The sequence below is a fragment of the Typopeltis vanoorti genome, chromosome 24, assembly GCF_054136105.1.
Source record: "Typopeltis vanoorti isolate ZY-2024b chromosome 24, IOZ_Tvanoo_1.0, whole genome shotgun sequence".
Lineage (NCBI taxonomy): Eukaryota > Metazoa > Arthropoda > Arachnida > Uropygi > Thelyphonidae > Typopeltis > Typopeltis vanoorti.
This window is the reverse complement of record NC_143572.1, coordinates 2,051,840-2,065,203: the sequence shown is the minus strand read 5'-3', so window position 1 is coordinate 2,065,203 and position 13,364 is coordinate 2,051,840. Positions and strand designations below refer to the sequence as shown.

The window sequence follows — 13,364 nt, the reverse complement described above, 5'->3', positions numbered from 1 at the left end:
CCTGAAAGATTTGTGATTTTTGTTGATTTATTAAGTGTGTTCTTAGATTTAGTCGTGTATTTGTAGTATATTATTATAATTTTTACTGTAGTTATTGTTCTAAAGAATTTTATAACATAATTTCAGGAATATTATTAGTTTTTACTACTCTTAAAAATGGTGCCAAAAACTCATCATAACAAGGCAGTGACTAAAGCTAAAGCTGTTGATACTGAGGAGAGTGTTTGTCCTGACCAAAAGCACTGCTGCAGTGATGATGATAATTTATCTGAGGATACGTTGACATTAGAAATAGCTCAGTTAAAAGAAATTATTAGGAAATCGACCAGGGAATTGGAAAAGGTGGAAAAACATTTGTCTAAACTTATTGAAATTTTTTCTAAATATATGAAAAAAGATGAGAACAAGAGCAAGCAATAAAATACTGAACGTGGAAATCAAAATATTAATAACAACAAGGTAAGTCAGTTAATATCTAAGAAAAAAGTGGTAATGTGGTATGGTGACTCAATTTTAAAATTTGTGCTTGCCGAGGGAGTCACCACTTCTAGTTTCCCGGGAGTGAAAATTAAAAATACGACAAACGTAATTGAAAACCAAAAAAAGAAATGGTAGTGCTGGTAGGTAGGTACTAATAATTTGAGTGGTGAGAAACATACACTAGTGGCCAAAATTGTGGAAACTTTTTGGAAAAAAGTGTATTTTTGAGGTTTGATGGCTCATAACACCACTTTTTTTTGGTGTAATACCATAAAATTATATAGCAATGGAAAGATAATTTAATCAAAAATGTAATGCAATAACTTTTATGAAGGATTTTTTTTATTAGAACAGCAGTTTAAAGAAGAAAAGTGAAACACATAGAAAAAATGAGATATACAAAAATTCTCACAATGTGAGTTAATACTTAGTTGGGTAACCTTTAGCGTTAATTACGGCCTTATAATGTGAAACCAAGATTGAATTATTGCTTCTATTAATTGGGTTTTATTGGTGGGTTGCTTCTGACTAACAAGTTTTTTAGTCAGCTCCATAGATTTTCGATTGGGTCTGGGCTATTCCCAAGCCATTCCAACAGTCAAATATGATTATCTTGAAACCACTTTTTGCACACAGCAGCAACATGACATGGAGCTGAATTGTGTTGAAATATAAATGCTTCATTATCTTGGAAAAGATCACATGCGGAAGGCTTCAGTTTGGGCTCAAGTATTTAATTTATGTATTTTGGGGCATTTATATTCCCATTAATCACGCAAATTATGCCCACACCTTTTAATGTCATACAAACCAGATCATAACACTAAGTGGGTGTTTTACGGTAGGTGTAATGCAATCAGGATGCAAATCTCCGATTCTTCTCCTTGCGTATTTAATGCCATCACTACCAAACAGGGAGATTTTGGTCTCATCACTCCAAATAACACTCTCCTATTGTTCCGCTGTCCAGTTAACATGGGTTAACTGGACTGGTTTTAGCCCAGTTTAATCTTTTCAACCTTTGTTTGAGAGATAAAAATGTCTTTTTTCATGGAATTCTGGCATTTAGACCAAATTCCTGCAGTCTGCGCCGAACAGTCCTTGCACTCAACTTCATTTGTATTGTGCCATTTCATCTTGTATACACCCAGATGATTTTCTTCTGTCACGTAGGCACAGTCTCTCAATTCTTCTATCATCACTTGCTGTTGTGCACCTTTTCCTGCCTTTACCAGCCTGGTTTTGCAGTGACCGAGTCTTCTTATACCTCTTCAAAAATTTAGAAATGCTACCTTTGGTTAAGTTTCCACCAATTTTTCTTCTAATTTCTTCATAACGGTGGCCTTGTTCACTTAATAGTACTATTTTACATCACTTTCTGGGTGACCAGTCAACTCTTTGCACTATTTCTTTAATTTTATTACATTTTACAAGCTCACTAAATGAAAGAACACAAAAAAACCAACCAACTTGATAGCAATCACATAATACACTGACAAATGTCCTCTTCTCAGCTCCAATACATGACATCAATAGCTGAATCCTACTGTGACCTTATTGGCTCATTGCCAAAACAAGATGACACCTGATTGGCTCTCTAAACACTCATGCTCATTGGCTACATTCAAATGAAGGAAAGCTACTTCATATCAACCTAAGCAAGTTATGCTTCTTTTTTCTGGTTATTTGGCTATAACTTTTCATAGAATACAGATAATTGAACAAACTTTGTTGCATTACATTTTCAATTAAATTATCTTTCCATTGATATATAATTTTATGGTATTGCACCAAACAAAAGTGGTGTTATGAGCCATCAAACCTCAAAAATACATTTTTTCCAAAAGGTTTCCACAATTTTGGCCACTAGTGTAGTATGAGAGAAGATATGAAAGGTCTGTTGGAAGAAGCGAGAAGAATTGTGAACGAGTAAAAATTATAGGATTACTACCTAGACATGATAGTACTGAGTTAAGAAGGAGGGCGATGATAGCAAATGATTTCACTCGCAGGCTATGTAGAAGATATGGATGTGAATTTTTAGATATGTGGGGGTGTGTTTGATGGCAGAAAAGATTTGTATAAGAATGATGGCCTGCACTTGAATTCATTTGGCAGCAGAAACCTGGAGAAATTACTTCTTGGTATGAGACCCAATGCAGAGAATCAGAGAAACTAGATCATCAAGGAAGGAATGTGTGTGAAAGTTCAGCTATTGGTATACATACATGATAAAGATATGAATGCCTTTGAATGGTTATGTATGTGGTGAAGGAGTGGTAAAATATTCTTTGGGTTCGAACCTTTTAAGTATGTCTGGGGAGGAAAAGAGAAAATTCTAGAACAAGACCAAATACACCCTCTGTCCAAAAAGAAACAGAACCTTTTGAAAACAGAAGAAACTAGTGGCGGCACCTGTTGTATTTTTTTGTTGTTGAAAGTGGCAACCTTCATTAGTGTTGTGTCAACTGTTTATGACATTTGTTTCATTAGAAGCCGAGCTATAGTGCCAAGAGTGACAGTGTGTTTTGACAAACAGTCAGAAAATGAGTTTCAAACAGAAAGGTGCGATTGACTTTTGTGTTAAACTTGGTAAAAGTTTTACTGAAATGCATCAAATGCTTCAAAAAGCATATGGTGATGAATGCTTATCCCATACTCAAGTTTACAAGTGGTTTAAGCGATTTCAAAGTGGTCGAGATGCTTGAGGATGACGAAAAGCCAGGCTGTCCAAAAACTGGACTGAGCGAAGTTAACATCCAAAAGTGTGTGATTTCATCAAAGAAAACCCAAAATCGTCTGTGAGATTGATTGAAGATGAATTGGGGATTCCAAAATCAACTGTGCACAACATTTTGACCAAGAGTTTGGGCCTTCGTAAATTGAATTCGCTATTTGTTCCCCACAAGTTGACCAACGACCAAAAAATGTATCGAATTGAACACTGCAAAGACCTCATTAAAACCGCTTGTAAGGACTCAAACCTTCTTGAAATGATCGTTACTGGTGACGAAACGTGGTGTTTTGAGTAAAGCCCGAAACAGGTCCAGAGTGCTGAGTGGAGACCACCAGAAGAGAGGCATCTGGAAAAAAGTCGCTTGGAGAAGTCAAAAGTAAAGACAATGCTGATTTGTGTCTACGATTCCAAGGGCATTATCCACAAAGAATTTGTTTTGCCTGGCCAAATGGTCAATGGTGAGTTTTATCTTGAAGTTTGGAAGTGATTGATAGTGAGAATTCATCGCATACGGGATGAACATCATGATGCAAGCAGCTGGTCACGTTTTCACGATAATGCACCATCTCATCGTTCGAACATTGTGAGACAGTTTTTGAGCAGCAAAAACCAAGTTTATGTGTTGGATCACTCACCGTATTCACCTGATTTAACACCTTGTGACTTCTTTCTCTTCCCCCGACTTAATTTACTGATGAAAGGAAAGTGATACGACACCATTGAAAACGTTCAAGCGGCAGTAACCACGACCCTCAACAGTATTAGTAACTAATATTTAAGGAATTGACAGCGTATACTGGAAATATAGATTAAATAAACTTTAATATACACTTTCCGATATTTCGGCGAACGTTACGTTGCCATCTTCTTGGGAACTTACTAAAAGGACACGTGCACACAAGTACTAATACAACAAATGAGACTGAGGCTAGGATGCTAGCGTTTTCCTAAAGTCCTGATGGTGCCCCCTGGCGGGCTATATTGGTAGTTCTTGGCCTTTGGGCTGAAGTTCTTTTGATAAAAGTTTCCCAAATTTGGGGCAGTTTCGTGCATCCAAATTTGTTGAGGTTTGGCATGTTCCTAAGGGCCGAGGCTGATTCCATGAATAGTCTTTCATACTTGAACTTGCTGCGGTGTATTACTGTGGCTTTCTTCCATCTTATTCTGTGGCGAGTATCCAGAGCGTGGTCTGCAAGCCCAGAGTGGCTGTACTGGTGGAATCGGATGTAATCCTTGTGTTCTGAGATTCTGATATTTGCTGTCCTGCCTGTTTGGCCAAAGTAGGACAGTTTACAGCTGCAAGGGACCTGGTATACACCAGGTAGGTCTAGGGGAAGTGGTTGGTCTTTGGTAGAGCGGATAAGGGATGCCAGTTTTCTATGTGGTCTGTAACAAGTGGTCAAGTCATGTTTTTTTAAGATTTTATTGATTTTTTCTGAGGTGCCTCTGATGTAGGGAATAGTGATGGATTTAGAGTAATCCTTTTTGTGAGGGGGAGGGGGTGGTGGGTTGTGGATAACTGGGTTAAGTATTTTTTGGATTTTTTGGAGGGGGTAGCCGTTGGCTGAGAAAGTGTCACGGATGTGATTTAGTTCAGAGGATAGGGCTTGATCATTAGAACAGATTATTTTTGCCCTGTTGAATAATGTTTTAATAACTCCATATTGTTGTGAGGGGGGGTGGTGGGATTGTTGGTGAATGTATCTGCCTGTATGGGTGGGTTTTCTATAAACTGAGAAAACCAAGGTTCCATCAGGTTGGCGGGTGACTAGTGTGTCTAGGAAGGGGAGGTTATTGTTTTCCTCTTTTTCCAGGGTGAATTTGATTCTAGGGTGTTGGTTGTTCAAGTGTGTTAGGAAGGAGAGGAGTGAATCCGGGCCATGTGGCCAAATAGCGAAAACATCATCAACATAGCGAAGCCATATGGTAGGTTTTTGTGGGGCTGAGTTTAAGGCTTTCTCTTCAAACATCTCCATGAAAAAGTTGGCCAAGGGTGGGGAAAGTGGTGAACCCATGGCTGACCCCTCTATCTGTTTGTAGAATTTTTCCTGCCAAACGAAATAGCCTGAGTTCATTGTAAACTGAAATAGGGCTGAGATATCGGGAGGAAATTTAGCTTGGATTAGTTCTAAGGTTTCTTTGAGGGGGACATTCGTGAATAGGGAGGAGACATCAAAACTGACCATTATGTCATTGTGTTGGAGTGTAAGGTTTTCTATACTGGCTTTGAAGTGGGCTGAGTTTTTTATGTGTGATGGTGTATTGCCAGTATAGTGTGAGAGCGCTTTGGCTAAATGCTTGGCTAGTTTGTAAGTGGGGGAATCAATGCCATCCACTATGGGACGTAATGGCACATTTTCTTTGTGTATTTTTGGGAGCCCATATATGCGGGGGGGTCTAGAGTTATAGGGTTTTAGTCTGTTGGTAATCTCCACAGGCCAAGAAGTGACCTTCTTAAGGAGCCTATGGAGTTTTCTAATTTGTGAGCTGGTGGGATTGTAATCAATGGGGAGGTAAGTGGAGCGATCTAATAATAAAGCCTTGAGCTTACCTGTGTAGTCTTTAAGATTGAGTACCACAGTGGCGTTCCCCTTATCCGCTTTGGTGATCACTATTTTTTCGTTTCTCTTCAATTCTTGTAGTGCCTTGTATTATACCTCAACAGTATCCCAAAAACTGATATAAAAAAACTCATTTAACGAATTAATTGACCGTGCTAAATGCTGTATCGAAGCTGAGAGGAGTATATTGATTGAAATAAATGATTTGAATAATTATAATTGGTCTGTGTTTTATTTTCTTTTTGGACAGAGGGTGTGGATTGCATATCTAATTATAAGAATAGGCTAGGTCGTAATTTATTATGTCTATACACAAATGGCAGGAGCATTAGAAACAAAGGGGTTGAGTTTGCTGCTTTATTGAATATGATGTGGCCTAAGATTGTTGGCATTAGTGAAACCTGACTATCAGAATTAGATATGGTAAGTGGGATCGAGTGTGACAGATATATTATTTTTAGGAATGACAGAAGAGATTGGAGAGGAGGAGGAGGAGGAGTGCTACTAATATCAGCTGACTTAAGTCTGGTAAGGGTGGAAATACAAGAAAACTTATGGTAATGTTGGATTCTGAGGAGAGTATTAATAATTTAAATTTCTCTTCATTCAGAATCTAACAAATTTGTTGGATTCTGAATGAAGAGAAATTTAAATTATTAATACTCTCCTCAGAATCCAACAGTAACAATGCCCCATGTAGCGATGAGTTTGAGTCTATCTGGGGTGAAGTGGAGGTTAAGAGAATGAAATATATGGTGGGGTGTTGCTACAGCCTGGAGGCTCATTTGTAGGGGATGAAGAAATGCATCGCCAATTTAGCCTTATGGGTAAATTGGCGATGCAAATGATCATTATGGGTGACTTTAATTTTCCAAACATCGATTGGGTAGAAGAGAAATCTCGTGATAAAAAGAACAGGAATTTATTGAATTGTTGCAAGACAAACTTTCTCAAGCAGCATGTGAAAGAAGAAACTCGAGGTCAAAGAGTGTTGGATTTGCTCATAGCATCAGAAGGGATCTCTGTCAAGAATATGGCTATTTTACCACCAATTGTTGACAGTGATCATGCTGTTCTTTCTTGGGAAGTATCTACTTGTATTGAAGCTCCAATTAAAACAGGCTACATGCTGAACTACAAAGCTGGGAATTATGATGAATTTAGAAGAATACTATCTTTGGTCCCATGGCATCAGTTTCTGAATGGAAACAATGTCAGCAATGCATGGGAATCTTTGAAAAAGTGCTCAAATGAGGCGATATCTCAATGTATCCCTAGTGTTTGAAGAATAAATAGGTTGGGAGTGAAATGGAGCTTAATGCAAAGCTTAATGCAGCTTCATTAAGCAAGAGATCCACGAGAATAAGAGTGAGAGGAGTTAGGAAATATATAAAGTTCAGGCCAGAAAAGTAACGAGTATTGTGAGAAAAGCTAAAACGGAGTGTGAAAAGAAATTGGGCACGAAAGCGAAAGGCAATCCAAAAGAATTTTATCGTTATGCCGCAAGCAAAAGAAAGAATGAATGTGGAAGAATAACTTTATTGAATGCAGATGGTACACGAGTGTGGGAAGCTAAGGAGATTGTTCAGTTAATGAGTGCTCACTTTGCTAAGATATATCAACCAGGTGTTTTTTACTAAATTGTCTTGAATTAATTTCCTACTGAACTATTTAAGTCGTCACTAAGAAACAGCCTTTTGCTTTATTTTACATCCTCTTTCTAATGACTTAAAAATTCCTTCACTATGCAGAAATAAATCATTACCCATTTGTCTGTTTTGAATTTACATGTATCAGTCTACTTGAAATTGACAGTGATTTAAGTTTATCTTCAAGATCTGTGTGAAATATTTTAGATATTCATTCCTCTCTCTCTCTCTCTAATTAATATTATCTGAATAAATCATCTATTATTTTTTTAAAAAAATGTTTTAATTAAAAAAAATTATTTATTTATTTATTATTATTATTTTTTAACAAGCTGGATTCAGGCCAAATAGAGGCTGTCAGGATCAGATCTTCACTTTACGACAAATAGTCGAGAAAGCATGGGAATATAACAAAGATCTGTATTTAAGTTTTGTCGATCTGGAAAAGGCATATGACAAGGTGCCAAGAGAGAAGCTATTCAATATGCTACTGATATATGGTGTACATCCTTGTCTCACACTAGATTTAACATTAAACTATCTTCCTGTACTTCCTTCAATTCTAACTGCTGACTTACAACTCAAATACAGACTAAGTTATATCAAGCAATACTTAGTCTGTATTTGAGTTGTAAGTCAGCAGTTAGAATTGAAGGATGTACAGGAAGATGGTTTAATGTTAAATCTGGTGTTGAGACAAGGATGTACATTATCCCCTCTGTTATTCATTATCTATATGGATCACATTATGAAGGAAAGTGGTATTAAACATGATATCAGAATTGGAGATGTTAATGTCAGCTCTTTGCTTTATGTGGATGATGTTATACTTCTGAATAAATCTGCTACAAGTTTGCAAGATTCCCTGACTAAATTGAATAACTGTTGTAATAGATATGGTATGAAGGTCAGCATTAAAAAGACAAAGACAATGAAAATAGGTAGAATTGTTGAAAATGTTAACTGTGTTGTGAACGGGGAACCTGTGGAACAAGTAAAACATTTCAGCTACTTAGGCACGATTTTTACTGAAGATGGTAAATTAAATATGGAAATAGACAACAGAATCAACAAAGCTGGTATGGTAGGAAGTCAATTGAATAAATTCATATGGAATAAGAGAGAAATTAGTCAAAACACTAAATTAGCTGTACACAAACCAGTTTTAACTTATGGATCTGAGAGCTGGGTCAGAAGTAAAGCACTTGACCAAAGACTAGAGACCGCAGATATGAGAGTCCTGAGAAAGATTACAGGCATGAACAGATGGCATCAACGGTAATATCATATTAAAAACGAGGATATTAGGAAAGAACTTGACATTGTCAGCATCCAGGAATGCATTAGCAGAGCTAATCTCAAGTGGTATGGTCACTTAAACAGAATGAGCGAGGAAAGATTAGCAAAACAAGTGTTCTCTGCCAGGTTGGCAGCAAAATGACCAAGACAGCAAAATAACCCAGAGGAAGACCAAGATATAGGTGGATTGATACGGTACAATGTGCCTTAGATGATAGAAATATAAGATCTGATAATGATAATATTGGAGTCTTGACAAGTAATAGACTGATTTGGAGGAAAATTGTAGATAGGAAGTTAATAATGATGTAAATATTTCATGTAGTACTATCATATCCTGTACACCCCTTGAGGGTACATGTCAGGAATTTGATGATGATGAATAAATCATCTTATCCTAGTTTAGAACAGTATCACCTGATTTAGTCCTTTTTATTTCAGTAACATTAATTTATGTCAGTATGGTATTTGTGAAAATCTTACATAATTATAAATTACTTATGTTCACTTTTCTATGGTATCACAGATGTATAAAGAAATTTTGTAAATAGACTTTGAAATTCATTTGCTTGCATTTATGTGCCTAGTATTACAAAATCTCCCATGTGGATGAGCAGTGGTGATATAAATAAAGGAATTTAATTATATTTCAAATGCTCAAACTTTGGTAATGAGATACTTCAGGATTTTTAGAAATTTTGCATATGTATATTATTTTATGTCTTTGTATAATAGTTTCTGTATATCATTCATGTTGACATTTCTAGAAGAGAAAACTACATTGACATGGAATGCAAAGAAATAATTTCTAGCTCATTTTTACAAGCTGATGTTTTGCCAACTTAAGTTAGCATTATCAAAAGCAATTTAACACTGCACACTCATGTGAAGACAAACAAACCAAAATGACTAGATAACAAGAATAGTCACATGCATCAAGGGTGATAGTGGTATTCTTTTTGCTGTTTCCTGTTGTTAATGCTGATGGGTAGATAAGATGGCGTGCAAAATCAAAATTTAAATCAGAGGCTGTCACAGTTAATTGGGTTCTGTGCAATTTGTGCTGCTTCCTGCAACAGCCTCTGATTTAAACCAGGATTTGTGAAATAGCCTAACTTTCTTCCATCTTATGAAGTGGTTTTTCTCTAAGGCATGTTGAGATAGCCCCCTTTTTGGTTCTCCATTCCAGATGTGTTTTTTATGTTTTCTTTTCCACTTCATTTCTTTATATCTTTTCTTTTTATAATGGAAATACAACAATCATTCTGTATATCTAGTCATTTTAAAATAATGGTTATTTTAAAATGACCATTATTTTAAAATAATGGAAAAAGAAGCTGTAAAAATTGATTTCTGTGGTCTCAGAACATTTTACCACATAGATCTTTTTCTACCTTTTGAAAAAAGACAGGAAAATTGATATTAAATGATGTACAATGCAACAGGCCTTTATATTTCAGTGAGAGCTGTTGTATGCTTATGGCAACTGGGGACAAAATAAATACTTTCTATAAAACAAAAGAAACCTACAATGGAATATATTTTTTTCCTTTGGAGGCTCTTGTGAACAAATTAAATTACTATCAAATTCTGTAACTTTTGTTGTGTGCTATAATAATCTTCATACCCTACTTCATTAATTAAAGAAAGCTGCTCTTCATTATACTTGCTTGCTGAAAGGAGATATATTCTTCTGATGTTTCTTAAGAGGAAATATATTCTCTTCTTTTATGTTTCACATCACCTACATGCGCTCTCTCTTATGGATTTCTTAGGGACTTAAACTTCTCACTATCCAACCAAAGTAAAACTTGCAACATGAATGTGTGATCCTATATCCCATGTTAACATGCAAACTTTACACTAGTTAGAGAGAGAAAATTTGAAATCTATAAGAGCATGTAGGTGACATGGATCATAAAAGGAAAGTAAAATTGGTCTCACTGCACACGTCTTGAACATTATGATGTGGATTGGCCATGTCATCCTTGGAAGACGACCTTTTTTCTAGGATGTTTAAGGAGTCTTCTGAAGTGATTTGCTTACACACCACCTTGAACAGAAATAGGGCTTTATGCTTCATGACATCTGGGTCTCCAGATAACCACTTACAGACTTTATACAACAACATGCAGATCACCATGATATATTTAATAACACATATTACTAGCTAATTGTGTTATCCTTTGCCTTCATTTTTTTCCCCAAATAATAGTTGTCAAACTCCTTTTCCTGACAATGTGAACATCTAATTGATGATGAAACGTCAAAATTTGTCTAATATTTTAAAAATAAGTCTATTAGTCCCACATTATTTATTTCTATAACTCTATTCTTCGTAGTTATCACATTAAGAATTTCTGCATGATATGAGAAAAAACTAAAACTCTTCAGGAATAGTCTGATTTATTTCTGTGAAAGATTAAATGTTGATAGGAATTGATCAACTTAATCAGTACATGTGCTGGAAGATAAGTAAGGTACTGGTAAAGTCATCTATATCTTTAATTTGTAATTCAAGTTCAACTTGACTCATTAAAGTAATAAATGCTCAAGATATCTAAACAGTTTGAAATTTATCATACAATTCAGAGTTAAAAAACAGTCATTTTCCTTTCAGATGGAATTAGCAATTAAATATATGTATACAGTGTTTTTTTTTTTTTTTTTAGTGTTTAGATGTTGAAGAACCTGTTTTTATTCATCCTCAGTCTATTTTAAATAAAGAGGCACCCACATTTGTAGTTTATCATGAAATATTTGAGACATCCAAGCTATACATGCGAGGTATGTGAAAAGAATTTTGACAAAGAAACTTTCTGTATTAATTAAAAGAAATTAAATCAACTTTTTCACATTTGTTTTTCTTTTTTTTTAGTTGTCACAGCAGTAGAACCAGAGTGGTTACCTGTTTATGCTCCTAAAATGTGCACATTTTCATCACCATTAGAAAACCCATCACCTCGCTATGATCAGGATAAAGATCAAGTGGTATGTCATATGACATCAACTTTTGGTATGTAGTTTTTGCTATTATATGATGTATAGGATCATTCAAAAAGAACTCTTGACATTTCAAAGTTTACATTCATTGCATATAATAATGTTATTTGTCATAGTAAACAACAAATGCCATTATTATATGCTATGTCTGTTAATTGCATGTATTCTTCAGCCAGTTTGCCCATTCTGTAAGAGGAATAGCCTACTACTTCTTGATGAGACTGGCTAATTTACTTTCAGTTATAATGCAATTCTATAAATTCTAGGTTTTCTGATCAGTGCATTGATTGGAAAAGGTGAACCAATAACCAGGCTTCATGAAATTCTGAACTTACATTGTTGGATTTCACATGTACATTTCACAAACACATGTACTGTGACACCTCCAAGGACTCATCGTGGGATGGCACTCTACTGTACTACATGTCAGTCTCCTGTACTTGATCCGTGAACTGCACAATGACCCTACTACCATTAACACACAAAGCTAGCTACTGCCCACTACTACCAACCTCTGTATGTATTTTTTGTCTGTGAATTGCATGTGTTCTCACAGCTGATTTGTTTGTGTGTAGGATGAAAAACCCGAGTTTCCTGAATAAAAAATCTTGCTACCTCCAATGAGATTGGCTAACTCATCTTCATTTGAAAAATTCCACATAAAGATTCCTCTTGTCACAATGAGAATCAAACACAGGTATTTTCTATTCCAAGGGTACAGTGTTCCGCCATTCTTCCAATTGTGCTATGGAAGAACTTGTTGAATTTTTGAATCTATCCTTTGGTCCTGATCACAAGTTCCTTCTAAGTATGCTCTCTACCAATTTGTGATAAGTGAGATATAGTAGATCATTTTTCTTTTAACATGATCACCAGTCTGTTGTACCATTGTCAGACAAACTGGCCTGGCTTAACCAACCTGCATCCAGCATTTCAGATTACCTGAAGGTAATCTGTTGAGTTAAGACTGGTAGTCTGTGTAGATCAATCGAGTTTTTCCACATCAGTTTTCTCAAACCATGTTGAATAGCATTTGCAGGGGTATATTATATGAAATTATCATTATGTAGGGAGCATTGCATTATCCAAGACTATTGCACATATATTGGCATTTTTTCCTTCCAGACACTGTAGACAAAAGATAACATTAGATTTCACAGTTTGGATGCACTCAAGCAAAAGAAATCTATCCACCTGATTGCAAAAGTTGTATTTGACCCAAAATTTGCTCCATATCACAGGACTACATCAGTGTCATGTGCAGTGTTGATTGCATAGGTTGATGTTTGACTTATATGCAGCTGTCCTTCCATAGAAACTTGGACTGCATAGCTCTCTACCTAGTGTCAGGACGGCAGGTATGTCCTGAGGCTTCTAATCTGAACCTCTGTAGACTTTTTTTTTTTTTTTTGAATTTCTAGGTAATCATTTCTACACCAAACTTCCAAGATTTCCATACTACCTTTCCAACAAGCATCATCCCTTTAGTCTGATTTGGCTTCCTAGACTTTCCTATATTTCTTAACTGGTAACTTCCACCTTCAGTTGAATTTAGGTGATGCAGTCTTTTACCGTTATCACAATGGCCACTAATGCAGCATCCTATGATAGCATAAGATGCTCTGCTGGTAACTA

At 35.9% G+C, this 13,364-nt stretch overlaps 1 protein-coding gene across 2 annotated transcripts in view; it reads left to right on the top strand.

Annotated features, from left to right (window-relative positions):
* kz (putative ATP-dependent RNA helicase kurz) overlaps window positions 1–13,364 on the top strand; it is a 304,771-nt gene that overhangs the window by 271,479 nt on the left and 19,928 nt on the right. For both annotated transcript variants that reach the window (XM_090413301.1, XM_090413300.1), the window contains exons 22-23: window positions 11,399–11,513; window positions 11,605–11,742. In XM_090413301.1, the coding sequence (XP_090269427.1) occupies window positions 11,399–11,513; window positions 11,605–11,742 (253 nt within the window). The remainder of the gene's footprint in view (window positions 1–11,398; window positions 11,514–11,604; window positions 11,743–13,364) is intronic.